We start from the raw sequence: 21913 nt of genomic DNA, 5'->3' as shown, positions 1-21913 counted from the left end.
CCTAACCCTAACCCTAACCCTAACCCTAACCCTAACCCTAACCCTAACCCTAACCCTAACCCTAACCCTAACCCTAACCCTAACCCTAACCCTAACCCTAACCCTAACCCTAACCCTAACCCTAACCCTAACCCTAACCCTAACCCTAACCCTAACCCTAACCCTAACCCTAACCCTAACCCTAACCCTAACCACACGACCCCGCCCCCACCACGGGCAACCGCCATGCAAAAGGTGGTCCACCGGAAGCCTGAGGCACAGTCCTCGCCGCCCGAGCACCCCAGGACTCGCCATTGCGGCAAGCTCTCCATCAAGACCCCGCCCAAGAGGGGCCTTAGGCACTCGCCCAGACTCGTGGCCGCGCTGAGAGTACAATGGCCGTCACCACCCGTAGACTTGACAGCGTTCAAAATGTAGGCCCCATCGCGGGGGCATAGCAAAGCAAAAACGATACCGGGAGCCGTGTCACATGTACTCGTCGAGCACTCACGCTGCTCTTGCTAATTTTGCTATGACATGAACATATGACAGCTGCAGCTATCAAGCAATGGCAGGTCGCGTAGTGAGGATCTCGATCTTGTCCGTTCTACTATTCCATTGCGCTCCCTGTTTTATTCCAACCTCCTCCCTCGCCGTGGCGCATCCTGACCTGCAACCATGGTCAGATATTGTTACTCAAGCAATGGTCGGACACACCCTGCGCTGCACAGAAAACCCCATGGAGCCTCTAAATCCGTTGGAGAATCTAATGGTAGGCGGGCGCATCCTGTCCATCTTGCATCTTTCTCAGTGGCAGGCCATCAACGAGGTGCTCGCCGCTACAAACTTCTCTTCACTCTCAGCTGCAATTGAACAGCTCCCGAGTCTACACCCCTTACTCATAAACACTGTAGCCGCTGCAGGCAATCATGTTCTCACCAATCTTCTATCTGATGGCGCAGCGCAAGCCGAGATTTCTGCTCTCTATGCTGCCCAAGCCAGGGAGTCACGACTTCCTTCTGGCACAGGAGAAGACAGTGGTGCCGCAGAGTCCTCTGGCCCGACAGAAGCTGACCTGGCATTAGTCAAACGGCTGGGAGAAGCAGCAGGAAAAGCAGTGTTGGAATCTCGCAGGGATGATGGAACAAGTAGGAGCATCCCTCCCTACGTGGGCGCTACCACCGCTACAGGTGTGACTGGGGCACAAGACGACAAGGGACGCTGGCGCCCCACTCCTCCCGCATTTTCTCCCGGGGGGGCACGACAGTGGAAAGACGCGACGCCGTACGTGCTGAGTAGCCCTGGAGAGCTCCGCCCTCCCCCCCCTCCCGACCTGCGCTCGCCCTCCTACCAGGTGTCCTACATGGATGTAGCGACCGTCGGGAACCGCAGCAGCGACGAACGTCAGCCCTCGGAAACAGAGAGTGCCATATTTTGGACAGCGCAGCCCGACGCCCTCCTCTTCGCGGTCGTGGGGCAGGTGACAGAGGAGATGGACCTTTTGGAGGCCACCCGCACCTACGCCCTGGCCTCGGTGGCGGCTGTGGATGCACGAGTCGCCATCATGGATGGCAAGTACTTTTACAGCAGCTGGCGGCCGGTCACAGCGCTGCCGTTGGGAAACGGGGTAGGCCTGCCGGCTTTCCCTGACTTCGCGCCTTACTTGACCACACCGCCCACACCGGAGTACCCCTCAGGACACGCTGTGCACGGGGAGGCCATCGTTGAGGTCCTCCGACGGGCCCGGGGAGGAGGTAGGGGTCTGGGCGGGGAGAAAGAACGGGCGGCGGATGCGTTTGAAGTCGTGCTGACGACGCCGACTGTGCAGGGTGAAAGCGGAGGGGGAGGGAGGCGGGTGGTGAAGGCGGAGGAGGAGGGGAGAGGAGGAAAGGTGGAAGGGTGGACGAGTGGGGACCCTCCAGGGCAGGTGGCACCCCAGCCGGTGGTGGTGACGCGTCGGTACGCCTCCCTCAGTGAGGTATCGGAGGATCTGGCGCTTTCGCGGATTTTCGGCGGGATCCACTACCGTTTCACGGCGGAGCAGAGTCTGGAAATGGGCGCGAGGGTAGGTCGGCGGGTGGTTGAGGGCTTTGACGCCAAGTACACGAAGCTGACGAGGGAAGAGGACGACAGCGCGCAGGGAGCGCGATTGGAGAGTGGAGGCGGAAAGCGAGGGCTGAGGGTGCGCAGGGAGCGCGGTTGGCGAGTGGAGGCGGAAAGCGAGGGCTGAGGGTGGGGGGGAGAGATGGGGACAGGGGGGGGGGAAGCGGTGTCGAGGAGGAGCCAGGAGAGGGGAAGCTGTCCGCTGCAGCTCGTGTCGAAAAGTGAGGCCGCTGGGAGGAATGAAGGAAAACAGAAGATAGAAGGAAGAAGGGAGGAAAGTAAGCCAGAGATAGAAAAAACGAAAGGAAGCGGCGAGAGACCTGCAGGCCCCCTGGGCGGGGGGGAGGCGGGGCCGACACAGCAAGGATGAGAGCGCCCTCGAGCCCGAGGCCTCTGTCTGCACTCGAAGTACTTTGTGCTTGTTCTTTGCATGAGACTATCTTATCGTGCGCACGCCTCATCTGACCTCCAGCCTGGCTCCTGGACTCCTGCCCCCGTACCGGACTTTGTGGGTCTCGAAGAGCGCGGTCAGCGCCTCCACGTAGCGCGCGTGCAGATCCTCCACCTCCTCCCGCGTCGGCTCCCCTCCCCTGCTCCCACCCACGTCCCCCCCCGCCCTTCCCTCCCTCCTGGGGGAGAGCGGCGCGCCCATCACCACGGTCACGGGCGCGGGCAGGGGCAGGAAGGGGAGGAGCGGGAAGCCCCAGCACGGGGGACAGGCCAGCTTGAGCGCGCGCGCCACCCAGAGCTGGAGGCCCTTGAAGTAGTTAAAGGTCCGGTAGAGGTCGTTTTCTCCGAAGGCGTACGCGGGGACAATGGGGCAGTCGTAGCGGAGGGCGAGCTTGCAGAATCCCTTTCGAGGCAGGACCACCACCAGGTCCCTCCCTCGCTCAGTGAGGATCTGCTCTTTCTCCCCCCCCACGTAGATGAGAGAGGAGAAGCCTCGCTCGAGTATTGCATTCGCCGTGGCGGCGCCGGCGTCCACGCATCCGACCCAGAGCAAGACCTCCTTGACCAGGGGAATGAAGAAAAGGACAGTGGCCCCGAGGTCGAGGCGCGGGCGGGGGTAGATCCTGGAGAGGAAGCGGCAGCCGTCCGTCATGGTCAGGAAGTGGTTCCAGGTGGCAATCCCGTGGGGATGGGCGGCAAAAATGTACTGGCGGTGAGGATCGAGAGGCACGGTGGTGATGACCTGGCCCTGTATCGGTCAAGCGGGCGGAGAGAGGATGAGGGAGAGGATGGCCATGGAAAGTCAAGATCGACGCACCCCAATTGTAAATATAGGCAGCGAAAAAAAGGTATCATTGATTTTTAGATAAGGATATCCAGGGGACTCAGGAAAGAAAGGGAAAGGCATGTGTCAAATAGGGATTCCAAGGGTCGGCTCAACGGCTTCAAAGTATATAATCAACATGCAAGTCCCTTCCTGGTCCATTTCATCCCCTAAATCAGTACATCCTTCGTCAGTTTAATTTTTCCAATACCTTGATGTATCTACAATAAAGACGCCAAACTGGCAGGCGCTGGAACCAGGGCCAGGCTCGCGAGCCATCTCTGTAACTCGTGTCTAGGTAGGTCATCACGTACGCCATGAAGCAGGCTCGATGGAGCGCACTGGCCCACGAGGTAGTAGATGGGACAAGCAGAAAAGTGGCAATGAAGGCCAGGAAGCTTGCATAGCGCCAAAATTGTTTGTTGGGTTTCTGGGATGGCTTGCATTTGAAGGACATGTCGGGGCCGTGAGAGCGATGCGGAGAGGTCACCAGACCCTGCGTCTTCCTGTAGTCGCGTACGAGGGAACGTAAGGGACAGACCATCTCACCTCTGTATGAATGCTGTAATCTTCCCAATCTCTGGCATGACTTGTTCGGGCGAGGGCTGGCTTGTTTGTTTCGAGGTCCCATGCTCCAAGGTCGACGCCCTCGCCTGACGGCTTGAAATTCGCGAGGTTCCCCCTTATGGGGCGAGACGAGCGTGTCTTTCGCACGGAGACCCATTTTGGAACACAAATTTCGACTCCTGCCACTGCATTGGAAAACGTTATCTTGCTTATCTGAACTGCCGTGGTGTACCTTTGACTCTTTCGTGGCGTTTCGCCCTTTTACCCTCCATCCTCAGGAAGTCAAGATACTCCCCCTTCATCACAAGCACTCCCACATGGTCTCCTCGGAGCCCGACACCTCCCCACTTGGGAGCCGCCTCCTTCCGTGGGCTAATCTTGGTGCCTACGTTCTCAATATTGTGGCGACGTCTGTGATTGGAACCAGCGGCAAAGTGGGCAAGACCAATTCAGAGGGTACGTTCTAGTTTGGTTCACAGTGTTGCAGAAATGCTGAACCAGGGAGCAGGATCCTCAGATCCTTGGCCGAACAAGTATTTTTTATTCAATCACTTTTCGATTCTCTGTGAAATAATGATGAAAGTTTCTCGCGTACATGCATCGCATATCTTCAATCCTTGTGGCACCCGCGATAAGCGTATGTAAAGGTCGGCTACCTCCACCCTGTCCCTGTCCTTCAACTTGGTAAACGCCTCTGTATGCGTAGCTCTTTTTTCGCATGTCGGCGCGTAACTCACCGGCATGCCTAGTATTTCAAGTACCACAAAACTCTTTGCGTGCTCAGTCACCCCATAATCTTCCTTTAGTTTGTCTCTGCGACCATTGTTCTTTTGTGGAAACACTTTCATTGTGTGCTCGGCTCCATCCTCCTCTATCTTGCTCACTCCGAGTTTCACAACCTCACTCTTCTATTCATCCAGTCTCGGCTGCCTACCCGACCCTCTTCACGCCCGCCGGCTATGCCTTCTCAATCTGGGGACTCATCTTCGCCATGGAAGGCGCCTTCGCCCTCTATCAGCTCCTGCCCTCTGTCCGCAGCACCCCCGCAATCCAGAAGGGCGTTGGGCCGTGGTGGATCCTGATGGTGCTCGTGCAGCTAGGCTGGTCCCTCTCCTTCGCCACTGAGTCCATCCCCCTCTCCATGTTCTTCATGGTCGGCATCTTCCTCTCCCTCCTTGCCCTCACCCTCTCCCTTCGCCAGGCCCTCCCCCGGCGTCCCTCTCTCGCCCAGTCCATCTGCCTGCTCCTCCCCTTTTCCCTCAATTTCGGCTGGATCACCGCTGCGCTCCTCGCCAACGCCAACATTGTGGCCGTCTATCGGGACTCAGAGGACCTTGCCTCCCACCTGGCCACCGCCGTCTCCTCCTGCGTGGTACTGGGCCTCGCCGCCCTGCTCGGGGGCTTCCGCCTCGTCGATCCGATCTTCTGCTTGGTCCTTGTCTGGGCGGGCACGGCCATCGCCAAGGAGCTCTCGGCGCCCGTGGCCTCCATCTCCGCCTCTTTCCCGCCTCCAGTCACTCAGGGCTTGAGCCAGGCTGTGTTTGTGCTGGTCGGTTTCGCCGCCCTGGCCGCCTTGCACGCTGCGGGCAGGAGGGTGCTGCTCAGGCGTGGGGGAGGGGAGGATACGCAGGGGGAGGAGAAGGAGGGCGAGAGCAGGCAGGGGGACACGGGGTCGCCGGCGGGCGTGCGAGCAGCGGCCCAGGCGCTGCTGAAACCCTGAGGCGGGAGGGGTTGAGGAAGAGGGGTGTGTGGCGGTGACGGAGAGGGAAGAATTGTAGCTAGCGTGCGCGAATAGATAGGAAGGAGGTGGTTCATGGGGAAGGTGGGTCGTGGTAATGTGCAAGTGGATGGCGAGGAAACGAAGTGTTATGGAGAGTAGGTGGGGGGTGACTCGGGACGGTGTATGGGGTGGTCGAAGAGAGGCAGTTGTAGTTGCAAATGAAAAAGAAATAAAAGCAATACCATTGCGCCAAGCCTGCTCAGAGGGTCGATGGCGTTTTACGCTGCAATGTCGATGTCGCCGAAAGTTGCTTATGGCAAACCTCGAAGTCCTGTCGGGGGGAGAAAATCCGAGCTCGTCTCTCCTGGGACCCCCCACCTCGTTGAGGCCACGCCCTCGTCCGCCTCCCCACCCCATCGATCTCCACCAGCCTAGCGTCTGTCTACCTCCGACCCAGAGTCCCTCTCTCCTCCACACAGACACCGGCTTCTCCGCCCCCTCCTCCGTCACACGCGGAGCCCCCCGAGGACCATCCCGTCCCAGGCCAGGCTCACGTGGGGATATCCCATGCCCCGCAGCTTCTCCTCCACCTCCTCGTGCGCGCCCACCTCGCAGCACATGCCTGTCAGGTACGTGTGTCGGGGCCGGAGAGTGTCGACCAGGGCCAGGGCCTCCGCCAGGTTGAAGTGGGAGTAGTGGGAGGTCTCGGTCGTGCTGATGCAGTCCACCACCAGCGTCTGGATGGGGGGCAGGGACTGGAGGAAGGCCATGCTAGGCGGGGGAATGCGCTTCACGTCGGAAATGTAGACGAACTCGCCCGGCTGCCCGAAGGCGAAGCCGAGGCTCACGTACTCTCCCCCGTGGAAGACGGGGAAAGCGCGCACAGGGACTCGACTGCGTGTCAGCTCGAAGGAGGCGTCGTCGGTGGCGAGGGGGTGCCAGGCTAGGACGGGGACGTTGCGTTGGAGGATCCTCCGGGCTTTGTCCGCCCAGGGCGTGGCTCCGACCAGGTAGCCGAACTGGTGCTTGAGGGCGGTCAGGGTTGCATCCTGGAGGTAGACGTCGATGGGCTCGTCCAACAGGTGGATCCCCACCCCTTCCTCGTGCTCCTTCTTTTGCAAGTCTCGCAGGTCGTCCAGGCCGAATGTGGCGTCCGCGTGGTCGTGCGTGAGCAAGAGGGCCTGCACGCTCCTCACGCCCGCCGCTGGGAATCTTCGCAAGATCGCGTCCCGCATCGTCTTACCAGCATCCACCAAAATGCAGTCACGGTCGCTATCCGCTGGGCCCTGACCTGTGCCATTGACTAGAATGGCTATTGAGACATTGTTCCGCCGGTCCTTGCTCGCGGGGTTGGAGTGGGCGCGCATGCAGGTGGCGCAGTGCCCCTCCAGGATGTGGCCCATATTAGGCACCGCGATGCTCACTCCTGTTCCGAGGAACAACACGTCCAGCGTGCCTTTCTGAGAGATCGAGCTTGCTGTACTTCCATTGCTTCGTGTTGTTATGCAGGTGTTAAACCTTAGAGTCGAGTCCTCAACGGGCGCAGCCGGCGGCATCATGTGTTGGCCCTCATCAGGCTTCTTTGACGTGGCCACGGATATGCTCGTATGGGCTGTTGTATCCTCTTGTTGCATGATATTGCAATCTTGTTGCCTTCTCTGTCATAGGACGATGAATATTAATGCGTGTACGCCAGTGCATCGGACCAGATGACATGGTTGCATGGCGAGCGCGCTGGGAGGGGATGGGCACCGTATGAAGGAAGGCAATCCAGCCCCGAGTCCTCGATCGAGGGAAGGAAAAGCTTCAAGGTCGTCGCTGCCTCATGAAGGGCCCTCTGCCGTGATCTCTCCGCCGCCTGGGGCACAACAAAGGCCCGGAAACTGGTTCCAAGAAGGCAGATGTTGTAGGCATAGTCATGTCTGTGTGCGTGGTATCGTGGTCGGAGAGGATGACGGTGGGTGGCTGGCGTCGTGTACTCGTGTGGATATCAAGCGAGACTCAATCATGATCATGATGCCAAAATTTTGCCGACCCTCTGTTCTCGTAAAGTAAAAGCGAGCATTACCTCTCCCTTCGGTTGCACTTGGACACAGCATGTTCGCTGGCGTCCGGTCTTGTCAGAACGTGGACTTTCTTACCACAACGCACTACGTGCATGGTCTTTTTTGTAGCGCGCATGCCATGGGTTGGTGTTTGGGGGATGGGAGGTGGTCGTGAGGCTTTGGGTGCGCGCGCTCACATTCTTCGACCAGATCGCGAAGCAATTTCTGCCGTGCCAGTGTACTGACAAACCAGCTGATCTTACGCTTTGCAATTTCCCTTTTTTTGTTCCATACGGTACGCTCTCAGCTCCTGGGAAAGTCAGGAGCTCGGTAGAATTTATTGCCTAGGATCTTTCGCAAGGCCCGACCATATCCAAGATCGAAGAGCTGTTAATATCAGAGCTGCGCCTGGAGGAGACCGACGGGCACGTCAAATTGTCCTGGCCAAGTAATGGCCTGTAATGAGCTCACGACGATAGACCTTGAGGATCGACATGTCTTGCACGATGGTCGGCGTATTATTCAGGTCAATCCGACCTGCGCGGTCGCACACAGCACTGCGCCCTCCCCTTTCAAAGCTCGCTACTTCGGCTTCCTCCCCAAGATCAAACGTCCGAATCACTACACCATGGCCACTCTCGCGGCTATTATGGGCAACGTCTTGGAGTTTTATGACTTCAGGTACGTCCACATGCTGACGACTCGTCAGGTCTCTGTCCGCACGGGGAGGTAGTGCTCTCGATGCACCCTTCTGGCCAATTGCCACCTTTCGCCTGTTGGAGTCCTATCTCGGCATCGTGTAGCTCCCTTGTTCTTTGGCTTCGAAGCCTCTCCTATATGCCTTGTCCTTGTTCTCTAGCCTGTGTCGTAAAGGCGGGGGGGCAAGGGCGGACGTGCTCTCGGCCAGGGCCCTCTGAGCCCTGTGAGCCCTGAGGGCTCCGTGTCCACGATGAGTCACAAGGGCAATGCCCACAGCACCCTCTCACAAACTGAGCAACCACGCCCCCATCCTGCTTTCCCACAGTATTTACGCGTACTTCGCCCCCGAAATCGGGAAGCTCTTCTTTCCCAAAGGTAAGCTATGGACCTCCCTCCCCGCTACCCTCCCCCCGCCTTGATATGACTGCTTCATGAGTGCCTCTCGGAAGAAACGAAGATCACGGACGCACACTCACCGTTCCCCTCCCCCCCTATCCAGGCTCCCCCACCATCCAGGTCGTCAAGACCTTCACCGTCTTCGCCGGCGGCTTCTTGATGCGGCCCTTGGGCTCGGTGGTGCTGGGGGCAGTGGGGGATAAGTACGGGACGGCCGCTGCCCTAAAGTGGTCGATCGCCTTGATGACCATCCCCACGGTGGTCACGGGCCTGCTCCCCACCTACCACAAGGTCGGCCTGGCCGCGCCCCTCCTCCTCACGCTCTGCCGGCTCGTGCAAGGCCTCTCGGTGGGGGGTGAGCTGATCGGCGCCCTCCTGCACACGGCCGACCACTCCCCCCCGGGGCGCCGCGGGCTCTACTGCGGCATCGTGGGCGTCTTTGGGAGCGTGGGCAACCTGATCGGGGCCGTCGTCTCCGTCTCCATGCGGAAGGCTCTGACTGAGCGGGAGCTGCTCTCCTGGGGCTGGCGCATCCCCTTCCTGACGGGCTCGGTCCTGGGTTTCGTGGGCGTCCTCCTGCGGACCCAGACGGACGGCCTGCGCAGCAAGGAGGAGCACAAGGCCAAAAAGCGGGTCAAGAAGGAGCAGAAGGAGGCCGCCAGGACGGCCAAAGCGGCGGCCCGCGCCGCTCGCCCGGAGGTTCCCTACACCCCCACGGCCTCGCACAGGCCCCCCAGCCCGCCCTCCGCCTCTCGCCTCGCCCCCCTCGATCAAGAAGAGTCGGTCGATGTCTCCTCCCCGCTGTCCCCCACCCCTTCCACCGCCTCCTCCTCGGGGGAGGGCTGCGATATCTTCGACGTGGACCTGGTCGAGGCCGCCATCCACAAGGAGCAGGAGGACGCGGCGGAGGAGGACGAGGAGGAGGAGGACGACGAAGAAGAAGGAGAGGATGAGGAGGAGGATGAGGAGGAGGACGACGACGAGGAGAAGGGAAATGGGGGCTTGGAGGACAGGGAAGACACGGCGGCAAACGGGCAGGTCCCACCCTCCTCGGTCGCCATGCCGATGCTCCCCGTGGCGCGGCCCCTCCAGGCGACCGCCCCCCCCTCCGTGAAAGCCGACGCCGATCCCGCGCACGGGGCTGCCCCTCTGGTGAAAAAGAGGAGCCGTACCAAGAAGATCCTGAAGAAGCTGAAGCTGAAGAAGAAGAAGAAGAACAAGGACGGGAAGGGCAAGCGGAAGTCTTTCCTGCAGATCCTTCGGGACGCGGCGGGCACCGACAAGGCCCGATTTCTCCACGTGGTCCTCCTGGCAACCCTCCAGTCCTCCCAGTTCTACCTGCACTTCGTGTGGGTGGGCACCTATCTGGCCGTGCTCGCCCGCAAGCCCATCACGTCCGTGGCAGCCTTCTCGGTCATCACGGTCATGCAGGTGCTCCTCATCCTAACCGGGCCCTTCTGGGGCCTGATGGGCGACAAGTACGGGGGAGCGAAGGGTCGCGTCAAGTGGCTGATCGCGGGGATCGTGTGCGATATCATCATGGTGCCCACCGCCTTCAGTCTCCTGGAGCGGGGCGGGGAGTCCTGGGCCTTCGCCTACGCCGTCATGGTCGGCCTGACCATGGGCCTGAGCCTGGGAGGGAACTACCACGCCTGGGTGACGGAGACTCTGCAGGACTCGCCCGCGCGCGTCCTCAGCACCTCCGTCGCCTACAATTTGGGGGCCATGACCGGGGGCTGCGCGCCCATGCTCTACTCTGCCCTCTCTGCCTATCGCTTCCCGCAGATAGCCCCCGTCCTCCCTCCCATCGTCTATGGCGGGCTGGTCCTGGCCATATTCATCTACAGCCGAGCCAGCCCGCGGGGTATTTTCCACGTGAGCAAGTGGGAGGAGAAGAGGGAGCAGGGGGACTTGGAGGTCATGGGGGGGGGGGAGGAATTGAAGGAGGGCGTGGAAGTGGAGATGGCCGGAGAGGTGGCGCACGGTTGAGAAGAAGTAAAGGGAGGGAAATTGTGGGAAATTGTGTGAGGTAGAGAGCTTGGGTGCGGTACTAAAAGATGGCGTGGAAGTAGGAAGGTCAAGGGGAAGGTGGAAAAGCAGGAGGAGATGGTAGGAGCGAAAGCTACTGGGTCGTGGGGGAGGTAAGATAGACGACGGCGCGTGATAGATGACTTGTATTTACATTTGGCGGAGCGTGAGTAATGCATGAAAATTTTAAACGATCTGGGACGGGCATGGGGAAGACCTCAAAGGAGGCGCGCCAGTGCATCTGTCAGGAAGAGAGGCTTGTGGGAGGGAGGGGATGGTCCCGGATGGAAGAGGGTGAATGACGATAGACGAAAGGGATGCAAATGTTCATATCTCCCGCCATTCGACGCTCAAGGCTTGCCGATGTAAGCCGTTTTTACAAAAGAGCCTGGGCGCGGCCGGAGAGGAAATCGTGGGGGGACGACAGAAGCAAATAAGAATTGTGATCATGGCCCAAGGTCATTCGCGTTTTCGTTCGACGTATCGCGGCCAGGGCAAGCGGATTTCGGCAACGTTTGCTGTTGCACCCATTCCCTTCCATTCTTATTTCCAGATCAATTTGGTTCGTTTTACCGCGTTAAGATTGACGCTTTGGATCCTTTCACCACCACACGTAATAAATACCCGATATGTGCAGAAATGCATTCAACACAGCCTAAGCTTCGAGTCCTGTGCAAGTAGATGTACTCCTACATCCATCGACGACAGTCAAAAATCCTTGGCGGGCGTTCCGTGACTCCATCCACGGTCCGTCGGGCTCTCAGTCCGTCTCGTCTCTCCATCCTCTTCCATGCTCTTCAAAGATCCAGACCCTTCCTCTCAGGTATCAAGGTCCTGTGCGAGATCTCACAATGCTCGAATCCTACCGCACACTTTCGCTTGCCTCTACAACGTCTCTTCTCTTTTCCCCCGTCTCTAACTCTGGATCTTGCCTTTGAAGCTCCCCTGCTCCCAGAGATCCCCACTCTTTTCTCTATTCAACACAAGTCGACCATGCGGCTGCTCGTTTTCTCTTCGCGCTCCCTGGCCCCCCACTCCTTCAAAGGGATGGCTCGAGACAGAGTCCTCCGCATCCCTTCCTCTCCTTTAGCTGGTGTCCGCAGGCTCCTCCCCCCTTGCTTTGACTTCCGCTTTCGCCATTTTCCCCTTCCCCTCCTTCCCCTCCTCCACGCGCAGGGCCAAGAACTCCTCCCGCCCCCCCTTCCCGCCCTCCGTCTTTCTCTTCACGTATTCACCCCATTCGTACCGGCCCAGCACCACCGCCACCGCCGCTGCCACCGCCGACAAAGGCAAGATGGGCGCGAGGAATATTGGACTCGCAGAAAGGGCACTCGCCAGCATTGGGGTGCATCCGCCCACGACGGCCCCGACGTTGTAGGCAACCGAGGTGGTGAGAACCCGAGAGGGGGATTCATTCAGGCTCTCGCAGACCCAGGCGTAGTAATTTCCTGAGACGGTGAAGCCCATCAAGAGACCGGTGAGGGCGGCGAATAAAAAGCTCAGGGAGGCGCGTCCGGAGCGGAGGAGGAGGAAGAGGCAGGGAGGGAGGAAGCAGCTTAGGACCACGCCCACGATGTTCCAGCGGAGGCGCTTCGCCAGCCCGCCCCCCCAGTCCCCCATGGCCCCCCAAAATGGATTTCCAAAGATGAAAACGGCTTGGGCCACGCACGTGACACTGAAGGCTTGCGCCGCCCCCAGGGGGTTGGGCGCGAGCTCCGCCATATAGGTGCCGAGCCAGACAAAGTTGAAGTAAAAGAGAGAGTTGTTGAGGGCAGCCAGGACGACCACGCGTATGAAGCGCGGCTTGTCCCCCGCCGCCGCCTCTCGCATGATCCCACAAAAGGACCGTGGGTGGGAGGGGCGCGCTGCCACGGCCCCGGCCTCTCCCTCTTTCCCTCGCTGTTCCCCTTCCTCCTCCTCCTCCTCCTCCTCCATTCGCGCCGCTTCCCGGTAGGCAGCCACCGTTTCCTCCTCCACCGCTATCGGGCACTCCACCATCTCGATCAGGACCCGTTCCTCCCTCGTCGGCCGCCTGCCCGCCTCCCCGCCATGCTTCAGGGCGCCGGTCTTGGTCCGTAGGAAGATCCCCACCAGGCCCAGCACCGAGCCAGCCAAGAAGGGGATGCGCCAGCCCCAGGAGAGCAGCTCCTGCTTGGAGAGAGCGTGTCGCATCAGCACACTCACCAGGGAACCCACCAGGTTACCCATGCTCCCGAAGACCGCCACCAAGCCGCAGAAGAAGCCGCGGTGCTCGGCTGGGGAGTGGTCGGCCGTGTGCAGGAGGGCGCCGATCAGCTCACCCCCCACCGAAAGGCCTTGGAGGAGCCGGCAGAGTGTGAGGAGGAGGGGCGCGGCAAGGCCGATCTTGGAGTAGGTGGGGAGCAGGCCCGTGACGATGGTCGGCACCGTCATCAGCCCGATCGACCACTTGAGGGCAGCGGCCGTCCCGTACTTGTCCCCCACCGCCCCCAGCACCACCGAGCCCACCGGCCGCATCAAGAAGCCGCCGGCAAAGACGGTGAAGGTCTGGATAGCCCGCACCGTATCCGAGCCTGTAGCGGTAAGCGATGAGCGAGGGGCGACAGTGGGTGTCCAAGTCTCCATCCTCGTGTCTCTCAACCCCTTTCTACTCCTCGCCCCTGCCCCTGCACCTAACCATAGCGATGAACCTACCACTGGAAAAGAATAGCTGCCCAATCTCGGGTGCGAAAAAAGCGTAGACACTGGAGAAGCGCCATTGTTGGAAAAATCAAAAGGGATGCTTGAGAACGTCTGTGGAAAAACACATTTTGACTCTCCAGAAGACGCCGGGAACACTCTTCCCACCGACACTTCCCCGGCCCAGCACTCACAAAGGAATCGAAGGCCAATCCTCTCACCTGAAATCGTAGAACTCGAGGACGTTGCCCATGATGGCAGCCAGGAGGGCAAGGGTGTACCCACTGTGTCGCGAGCTCCGCCTTCCAAGGACGTGGCATGGTGGGGTGCCGGACGTGCTAAGACTGCTGCTACTGCTCGTTGCCTGAATTGTTCAAGTGTACAGGAAAAGTATGAGGCACCTCTTCCCATTTTTCTGCCTCGCCTTCTGAACCCTAAATCTACCCTCCCCTACTTCCTTACCTTGATGTCCGTCGGAACAATTTCATTTTCGCTCCGCACGACCACGGTGCTTTTCTCGTCTTCCCCACGGGGCGGTGACAGAGTAATATCGACCAGTGCTTTATTGGCGCTGGGAACTATGCTGCGATTCTGCTCAGTGGGCGAGGCTCTCGGCTCTACATTCCCAACGTCTTCAGAGTGAGGCGAGGAAGATGGGACAGCGTAGTAGGCCTCTGAGAAGTGCGTGCTTGTATCATTTTTATTCATGACACTCAATATGTCACGACACCTTTGTCAACGGTGGCAAATTAATGAAGCGGGAGCAAGCAGAACTCTGCGAGTCCTCCTCCGAGCTCAGGCAGCTAAGGCTGTTGCCTGTCAGACAGGCCTTAGCGCCTTTAAAAATCAAGACCCGGCCGCTTGTGATTACACGGGAGGATTCACCTATTTTCGTGCATTTGAGAAAGAGTTTGAGAGAAAACAGACGACAGTGGTGCAGGAACGAGCACACAATGCCGCATGTCGGCGGTGGTATGGGCATGGGGACGGGGTGGCTGAAGTCCATTGGGACCGCGTCCTGACATACCACTCGATACCGAGACAGCCACTCCGACACTACTCGTACAACTATATTCTCAAATTAGTGATGTATGTCCATGACTGACAGTTTTAAATTGATTGGTTTGCGCATTTGCACGGATTGGGCTGGTGTTGAATTTTGCACAAAACGTTCGCCTACTCCCCTGTCGCCGCCCGCCGATGGCGCCCAAGGACGAAAATATGACCCGAAAAAATGGATCAACTACCGTGTCTTTCCTTGTCAAGGTCGGTCGTCTACTTGTTTGAGTACATTTCCGATATCACAAGAAAAACGATTAGTCTAGCATCGAATATTTGGCAGTGTACGAGGCGGCGCGCACGACCGTCTTGGCAGGGATCGTCCCTCTCCGCCTCCCAACTCGTTTGCCGTGGCCCATACCTTTTTCTGTCCACCACCAAGAAACATGACCATGAATCTCGTTTACATTTGACACCACGTCCAATGGTTGGTTATATCACATACATAAATCGAACTCACTAGTGGTAAATGTTTTGTGGCATTTGCGAGAAAGCATGGTAGTCTTGTGAGGCCGAGATACTGTACCAGATGCAGTTCTGTGGCTTGACACCCATACTTAGGGTACCTTATCGTCTTCCGTTCAGAAAGCTATGATCGAGCTTAAAATTTACAGCTTCTCACGCACTTGAACATGAAAATTTACCCTTGATTCGTTCCATGTCTTGAAACAGAGAAACCATTCTCTGTAAAGGCTTTGCAAGGAATCTTGCAAACAGTTATTTTGACCTCCTGCCTTCCTGTAACATACACTCATACCGGGGGAGAAGCGCTTTTACGAAACGAGTCCAAAACGCATTTTTGGGGAGGGTTGACTACCTCTACGTTTCATTCATGTTGGATTCAAAACAAGAAAACACGTCCAATACATTACAAATCACACGTTCATTCCTTATTGTTCCTGGTATGACCTTGTGCGCACGAGGATGAAGAGGTAAAGGCTTCATCAAAAGATACACTTCCGCCTTGCATACTGTTTTCGTGTCTCATTCGAAGAAGAAAGCTACAGTATCATGGATTTGATAATAGTGCGCTGGCATGCTGGGTTTGTTTTTTTACAAGTGTTCCCACTTCCCTGTCCGTCGCACCAGCCACTGATTCTTTGGGACGTATGTGATGAATTTCGCATGTCATGCCGTCGCAGAGCATGGTCACCTTAAGCACGCATTGCCTCTTATGTTTCCTTTTGACGTATGTCTGTACAGTCGTGGAGCACCCTTCATGTGAACAGTCATTGATATTCTCTCGCTGTCGTTTTCCCGCTTTTTTGTGTCGACCTTAATTTCGAAGAGACAAACTTCGCCCTCATTAAACGGCCGCTGTGCGTGGATTTGAAGATTGGCTGCTTCGCGTAGGCTTCCCAAAGGATGACGGTGTTGAGGAGGACGTCGAGGAGGGCAGATTGGTAGAGGAAGAGGAAGAAGGGGTGCCATTCGGAGGAGATTTGGGGGAAGCTGAGAGACTCGAAGCCTTCTTCGACGACATCGCTCTACTCGTGGTCGCAGTGCTGGACTTTCTGCCTTCGGTGGGGGTGGACTGAGCTCTTGAAGAAGCGGCAGTAGGGGAGGAGGAAGGAGAAGAGGAGGGGCCGGAAGAGGTAGAGGCAAGGGGAGAACGGGTACTTTTCTTGGGCTGTAAAAGCTTGATGAGCTGACGGGAGGGTGGAGTATAGGAATCGCATTTAAGCAAGAAAGGCGTAGGAAAAAGAAAGAGGATGACAAAAGAGCAACGCGACCTGCGCTTTTCCTGTCTCTACCCGAAATTCCCCACTTTTTACCTGATCGAGGCGCTCCTTGTTCCTCGGATCCTGGAAGTACTCCTTGGCAGTCGCTTTCAAATAAGCCAGTTTCTCAGGCCGGATCTGTCGAGCCACATCGAGAAAAATGGAAGGCAAGAGACATCAGGCATGTGATACATGGCCGTGTGTCGAGAAAGAAGAGAACCTTTCCTCCCCCCCTCGCCTCCATCTGCGACTCCCACCTCGTCGATGGAGACGTTCTCGATGTTGGGGTTGAAACGGTAGTACCGGTCTTGGGGAAGGAAGTCGGCCAATGAGTCGTGCACAGCCTCCGTGTTGGTGGCGCTGACAGAGAAGCGGAGCGAGCGAGGGAGGATAAAGAAAGGAAAGGGAGTAAAATTAACTGTGATCGATGTGTGACAGCTGTCGTAAAAGTTCAGGAGCCCATATATGCTGAAGGGTAGAAAGGAAAATAGAGAGGGTCAAAGAAAATGAAGCGCACCTGTTAATGATTTGATTGAAAATGGGCGCCCAACCGAAGCCTTCGACGGGCTGGGGCTCCAAGACGTTGCCGGTACCGACCGAGACCACGGCCTCGATCGGAACATTGGGATAGATTATCTTGGGAGAAGGCACAGGGAAAAGAAGGAAAGGGAGGGAAAGGAGAATCAGAACGCAAGGTAAAACGGTGAGACTAAATGACAAGGTGGGCATGAATGACCAGATAGATTGGCATTCAGTGGCGTCGCTACATAAAAGCATGATCAGGACTGAAGGAGAGAGAGAGAACTGAAGGAGAGAGAGAGAAGCGCAGGGAGAGTAATTTCTGGTTTGGCTACCTTGGCCTCGTGGATGGCGATGGCTGTGGGGTTGTTGGCCAGGAGCGCGCCGTCAGAGTGGACCATCCCGCCGCGCACAAGGGGGTAGAAGTAGGTAGGGGCCGCCGTTGTGGCTCGAATGGCTTCTCGGACCTGGGAGGGAGGGCGGGGAAAGAAAGAGAGAGTAAGAGAAGAAGAACAGAGGTTTGACGAGGACATCCGCCAGTGAAGGCAGGACAGGATCCTTGCAATCAACGAGATAACGCAAGGCTGGAATAAGATTGACGTATAAAACGGCAGAGCAAGGGGGCCGATGCAGGGCGACAACGAAAAGAAGAAAGTAATAAGCAGACCTTGGCTCTGAAATCGCCCTCGTAGCGACTCCGTTGAGCGCGTCGGTAGTTGTAGTTGCGCCACATGAAAAGTTTTGCGGGGTTGCAAGAGAGCACAGAGGAGAGGACGAAGAATTTGGGGGTATTCAGACCCTGTCATGCGTGGGAGGCGGGAGAACGGTGAAGGCCCAACAGAAGGAGGGAGCGTAAAGGGCATCGAGAATAAGCAATGGCTATGGTGAGCTCCCCGCCTATCCACGGACTACTGTCATCCCTCTGATTCACCTGCGGCCCGCCCATCGTGTCGATAAGGAGAGTCTCCCCTATCAGGACTTTCAGGACATCCTCCCATACGTTCTCGTTGTACTGGGCGGTACGTAGGACCAAGTTGCTGAGGAGATAGGAAAGAGGGGTGGATGTGAGGAGAAAGGAGAAATCGCATGCTGGTTTGTGGCATGCGAAAGCTGACTGTGCGAAACAAGGTCAAAAGAATAACAAATGCGTGCAAATATTCGCTAGAACAAAGATCGGGTGGAATGATAGGTCGGTCTGATGATCGACGTACCTGTAGGCGAGAGGAGCGGGGCTTTTGTTGAATATTTTCTTGATCAATTCGTCGTAAAGGCGACCCGCCTGTCGTGGAGAAGGAGACGAGACGCGGGAGGGAAGAAGGACAAGGAAAAGTTAAAAACCGTCCACGATAGTGATGCAAGTAAGCCACACAGATGATAAAGCGAAGCGGATGAGAAACAGGAGGGCAGGGAGGGTAACGTGGCTTTAGAGGGAAGAAAGTGGGGATGAATTTTGTGTTACCTCCTTCACTTTGGTGGCTTTAACAGCAAAAAGTGCGGCGAGGATGCCGCCCGTAGAATTTCCGCAGATAATGTCGAAAAGCTCATGCACCTGGTGTCCAAAGAAGAGAAGGCGGCCGTGTCGTAGGAAGGAAGGGGAATGCGGGCAGAATGGATATCGGACAGAAAAATGAGCAGACAGAGACAGGAGAATCAAGAGGAGCACGCTTTGCTACTATTGAAACCGCGCTATTCTATCCGAGGGAAAGGTAATATGCTGTCGTGCAAGTTGTAGATACGTGTATTCCGTGTTCCTGACTATCAGTAAACTTAAATTTAGTTTTCCAGGAGAAAACCAACATCGAGCACTAAAGAAAGCGAAGCATTCAGCAGGGCGTCTTCCTCACCTCCTTCCCCGTTGCCTCAATCAAATGAGAAAGGAGGGCGATGGTCATCACACCCCGCGTTCCCCCACCATCTAGGGAAAGGATTCGGAGGCCCTTCTGACCCGCTTGACGGGGTTTCCATTCGTGGTACCCTAAATTTTTTAAAAATTGAGAGAAAAGGAAAGAATAAGTGGGGCAGAAGCCAAGAGGCGAGTACACAGGGAGCGCTTGAAGTAGCACATCGTTTTCCCAGCCAGGCTGCAGTACTCTCGATAATTCTTAGGAACACGGCAAGGCGACCGTCGCTTAAGGAAAATGAGAACTCACCAACGATGCTCAAGAGTTTGTGGATAGTGTGATATACACTCATGGGCCCTTCCTCGAACAGACGCTCCCGGAGGATCTGCTGGAGGGCAGGGATGAGGCGCCCTTCCGTCTGGAGTTCAAGGGAAAACAAGAAAGAGAGGAGGCGAAGGAAAGAGCGGTTGTATTTGTATTAGAAGAATAGCTGGCAAAGGCCTACCAACACGATTCCTCCCCGGCTTCCGCGTTTTTATTCAAGTCTCTCCAGGCCGTCGCCGTCTTTTACCTGCAACGCCTCTATTGCCCTCTCTGAAGCTAGACACATCGTGTAGAGCAAGTAGATGGCCGCCCGTTGGCACCGAAGCTCCTCGATCGAGGAATGGCTTCGGCCAAGGCCTGGAAAAAAAGGAAAAAGAAAATCTAGTCATGAAGATGGTGCTGTTCAGGTGGTGGAAGACTAAGCTCCGATTCTCATTCAATGGAAAGGGAGTGCGGTGTACACAGGAAAAAGAATAAAGAGGGAGAGGAGGAAGAAGCAGACCGGTGAGACGCGAAACGCTGATGCCAAGAGGCTCTTCTACGAGGGAAAGGAGGACGCGGATGAGAGCGAGCTCCATGTCCTTGTCCTCCGTCAGAGCTGCCATCACGACCCCACCCGGAGAGCTCTCCTCGTTGGGCTCTGGAAAAGGGAGAGAGGGAGGGAGAAAGGAAAATTTTGAAGAGTGGGATTAGGCTTGGATTGTCTCATACCCGTTTCCAGAGCTCATTCCAGCCTCCTCCCGCTGCATCGCTCACCGTCCTCGGATTCTCCCCACTCCCCTTCGCCGTCGCTGTCGTAGGGAGTCCGGCCTCTGTCATTTCCCTCCTCGACGTCTCCCCCTTTCCCTGAAAACGAGGAAGCACCGGACGATGGTGAGGTGGAGGCGCCGGGAGGGGCTTTGGTCCGTGGGCGCAGGAGTCGACAGAGCGTTTCAAGGGCCTGTCAATACGCAGAGAGAGGGAAGGGGAGGGAGACCAAGAAGAGAGAAGTGCACAGTCAGGAGGAGAGGCCACACACCCTCCATCTCCGCCTCCTACTGACGATCCTCGACCATCCCGTCACTCCTAGTTGTGCTGGGGCTCGCCTCTTTCGAGTGTCTCGTCGACTCGAAGCGCCCGGCCTCAACTCTCCTCTTCGCTACCTGGAGACAAACTTTGGTTCTGTCCTCACAGAAAATCTCCGGTCGATTTCGAGACGTACCTGCGCTCGATCCGGGTTGGGAGGGCTGGTAATCGTCAAGCCTCTCACGAGAAAGCCGAGTCCCCCCGCATCTTGAAGCAGGAGCCTGGGAGAAAACAAGGAAGGGGGGAGGGTAACGTTTCCACATTAGATACTCTATGCTAAGGGCCATTCATCTACACCAAGATCATCCGATCGGCTTATATTTTAAAAGATGAGATAAATTATTATTATTATTATTATTATTATTATTATTAAGAAAATACAAAGCCTTTGCACCTCGTTCTCCTCTCGACCTCCCCCTCCTCCCCTCCCTCCCTCTCCCGCTCCCCTCCCTCAGTACTTGAAGTGTTTGCGCGTCTGGGCGTGTGCCAGAAGAGTAAGGAAAGAAGACGCCATGCCGCGTTCGAGAGAGGCAAGGTGGGCTAAAATGAAGGGAAGCGAGATAGATGGATGGATAGATTTGTGGTCAGACAAAGCGGTACAAGAAGACCGAAATCCATCTGCTACCTGCTGCCTGCAACATCGTGACCAGTCAGTATGGTGGATTACAGATGGGTGAACGATGCGGAGACCGCAAATCGATGGCGAGCCTTCCTTCCCTCCCTTCCCCCTCCCGATCCTCCCACCACGCACCCGCACTGGCGAGGGAGGTTCCTTCTTCTCCCTCCTCGCCGGCCTTGTCTTCCCAGTAGGAAGGAATGGGGGGCGAGGTGGGTGATATCGGCGCCATTTTCTCCGAGGCGCGCGCCAGATACCAGTCCTGAGGAGGGAGAAAGGGAGGGCGGGAGGGCAGGCCAGAGAGTTCAGGAGGGCCTTGAGCAACCACCGTCCACTCCCACGCCCCTCTCCTCATCTTTCAGCACCCTCTCCTCATCGAGACCCGACCTCCCTCCCTGTCCTTTTCCCTGACCTACCTGCTCCCGCCCATCGAAAGCCATTTCTCGGGGAGACAATCTCGGAACGTCTCGCGTCGAGGTTGAAGGGGAGGCCGAGACCGCAAGCACCGGCGCTTTGCCTTCCCCGTCGCGGCCTTCCATGCCCTCCGCTCCTTTTCCGGAGGCAGGATCGGACTGAGCGGGCGGCGAGGCGGACGGGGAAGGGGGAAGAAAAACGAGAAGACCCCCCAGGCCCCTCCCTCCTTCCCTGCCTCCCCCTCTCCCGCTGCGATGGACTCTGCAACCTCCTTCTCCTCCATCAGCAATGAGGGAGCGCGCATCCTCTCCACTTCGTTGCCTGCCTCCTCTTTCCCTCTACCTCCCCCGAAGAGGCCCCCCACCCATCCGCCCACTGCTTTCCCGGCCCATACAAAGACGTTGTCGCCCCCGTCCTCCTCGAGGGCTTCCGCCTCCTCTTCCTTCCTCTTCTCCTCTTCTCTCCGGCGCGCCGCGGCCCGCCGTGCGAAGACCATGCGTTCCAACTCCTCTTGCGGCTCGTCCGAGGAGGAGGGGGAGGTGCCCGGGGAGGTGGGGGTGCCTGCGGCATTGGCCGGCTGAGGCGCGAAGAGACTGGTGACGGCGACGCGAGCCTGCGGGGGGAGGCGGAGGAAGGAGGTGGACGAACGGAGGCAGGGCAAACAAGGGTCAGCACAGACAGCAGCAAATGGGACGAGGGTCATGGCCCCCACAAGGACGGAGACGAAAAAGAGAGTGGGAGGACATGGAGGAGGGGAGAAGCCGCGCGTTCCCACCTGATCGAGGCGTTCCAGAGTGCCCAAAACGAAGGGAGGGAAGAAGGAGTCTCGCGTCTTCACCATGCGGTACTCGGATATGGCGGTCGGCGTGTAGACAGGAAGGGGACC

The 21913-nt window shown here is 57.4% G+C and overlaps 5 protein-coding genes across 5 annotated transcripts; 2 read left to right on the top strand and 3 right to left on the bottom strand.

Annotated features, from left to right (window-relative positions):
* Window positions 1-2539: 2539 nt before the first annotated feature.
* Window positions 2540-3868, bottom strand: DGAT2 (diacylglycerol acyltransferase 2; the record flags this gene model as incomplete). The annotated part of the gene is made up of 2 exons (XM_005854431.1): window positions 3567-3868; window positions 2540-3280 (listed from the first exon to the last, which is right to left on the bottom strand). Exons 1-2 carry the CDS (start codon window positions 3810-3812, stop codon window positions 2540-2542), a joined length of 987 nt encoding a protein of 328 aa, XP_005854493.1. The 5' UTR covers window positions 3813-3868.
* Window positions 3869-4197: 329 nt separating this feature from the next.
* On the top strand, window positions 4198-5895 carry NGA_0238100 (putative membrane permease). The gene is made up of 2 exons (XM_005854434.1): window positions 4198-4378; window positions 4843-5895. Exons 1-2 carry the CDS (start codon window positions 4240-4242, stop codon window positions 5640-5642), a joined length of 939 nt encoding a protein of 312 aa, XP_005854496.1. The 5' UTR covers window positions 4198-4239; the 3' UTR covers window positions 5643-5895.
* Window positions 5896-7991: 2096 nt separating this feature from the next.
* On the top strand, window positions 7992-11259 carry NGA_0238000 (major facilitator family transporter). Its single transcript, XM_005854433.1, has 3 exons — window positions 7992-8368; window positions 8712-8761; window positions 8886-11259. The coding sequence occupies exons 1-3, from the start codon at window positions 8139-8141 to the stop codon at window positions 10769-10771; spliced, it is 2166 nt and encodes a 721-aa protein (XP_005854495.1). The 5' UTR covers window positions 7992-8138; the 3' UTR covers window positions 10772-11259.
* Window positions 11260-11350: 91 nt separating this feature from the next.
* On the bottom strand, window positions 11351-14368 carry NGA_0237700 (major facilitator superfamily mfs 1). Its single transcript, XM_005854430.1, has 4 exons — window positions 13931-14368; window positions 13690-13832; window positions 13484-13533; window positions 11351-13362 (listed from the first exon to the last, which is right to left on the bottom strand). Exons 1-4 carry the CDS (start codon window positions 14174-14176, stop codon window positions 11897-11899), a joined length of 1905 nt encoding a protein of 634 aa, XP_005854492.1. The 5' UTR covers window positions 14177-14368; the 3' UTR covers window positions 11351-11896.
* Window positions 14369-15194: 826 nt separating this feature from the next.
* On the bottom strand, window positions 15195-21913 carry NGA_0237900 (calcium-independent phospholipase a2-gamma). The gene is made up of 18 exons (XM_005854432.1): window positions 21030-21913; window positions 20749-20960; window positions 20623-20629; window positions 20134-20218; window positions 19689-19872; window positions 19435-19572; window positions 19180-19289; window positions 18918-19026; window positions 18612-18742; window positions 18227-18316; window positions 17979-18046; window positions 17699-17804; window positions 17435-17566; window positions 17103-17234; window positions 16766-16884; window positions 16500-16686; window positions 16303-16386; window positions 15195-16175 (listed from the first exon to the last, which is right to left on the bottom strand). Exons 1-18 carry the CDS (start codon window positions 21866-21868, stop codon window positions 15834-15836), a joined length of 3075 nt encoding a protein of 1024 aa, XP_005854494.1. The 5' UTR covers window positions 21869-21913; the 3' UTR covers window positions 15195-15833.

This window comes from Nannochloropsis gaditana (assembly GCF_000240725.1).
Source record: "Nannochloropsis gaditana CCMP526 unplaced genomic scaffold scaffold509, whole genome shotgun sequence".
Lineage (NCBI taxonomy): Eukaryota > Eustigmatophyceae > Eustigmatales > Monodopsidaceae > Microchloropsis > Microchloropsis gaditana.
Note: the sequence above shows the minus strand (reverse complement) of the source record. Positions and strands in the feature narration are given on the sequence as shown.

Bases quoted from the DNA above. Each gene is read 5' to 3' on its own strand.
- NGA_0238100 (XM_005854434.1), top strand. From the start codon at position 4,240: ATGGTCTCCTCGGAGCCCGACACCTCCCCACTTGGGAGCCGCCTCCTT. The intron at 4,379-4,842 runs GTACGTTCTAGT...CTATTCATCCAG, and splicing joins GGGCAAGACCAATTCAGAGG to TCTCGGCTGCCTACCCGACC.
- NGA_0237700 (XM_005854430.1), bottom strand. From the start codon at position 14,176: ATGAATAAAAATGATACAAGCACGCACTTCTCAGAGGCCTACTACGCT. The intron at 13,833-13,930 runs GTAAGGAAGTAG...TGAACAATTCAG, and splicing joins TTGTTCCGACGGACATCAAG to GCAACGAGCAGTAGCAGCAG. The intron at 13,363-13,483 runs GTAGGTTCATCG...TTACCGCTACAG, and splicing joins GCAGCTATTCTTTTCCAGTG to GCTCGGATACGGTGCGGGCT.
- NGA_0238000 (XM_005854433.1), top strand. From the start codon at position 8,139: ATGGCCTGTAATGAGCTCACGACGATAGACCTTGAGGATCGACATGTC. The intron at 8,369-8,711 runs GTACGTCCACAT...GCTTTCCCACAG, and splicing joins TTGGAGTTTTATGACTTCAG to TATTTACGCGTACTTCGCCC. The intron at 8,762-8,885 runs GTAAGCTATGGA...CCCCCTATCCAG, and splicing joins GAAGCTCTTCTTTCCCAAAG to GCTCCCCCACCATCCAGGTC.
- NGA_0237900 (XM_005854432.1), bottom strand. From the start codon at position 21,868: ATGGTGAAGACGCGAGACTCCTTCTTCCCTCCCTTCGTTTTGGGCACT. The intron at 19,290-19,434 runs GTCTGCTTCTTC...CTTTTTTTCCAG, and splicing joins CAGCGTTTCGCGTCTCACCG to GCCTTGGCCGAAGCCATTCC. The intron at 16,176-16,302 runs GTAAAAAGTGGG...CCCTCCCGTCAG, and splicing joins ACAAGGAGCGCCTCGATCAG to CTCATCAAGCTTTTACAGCC.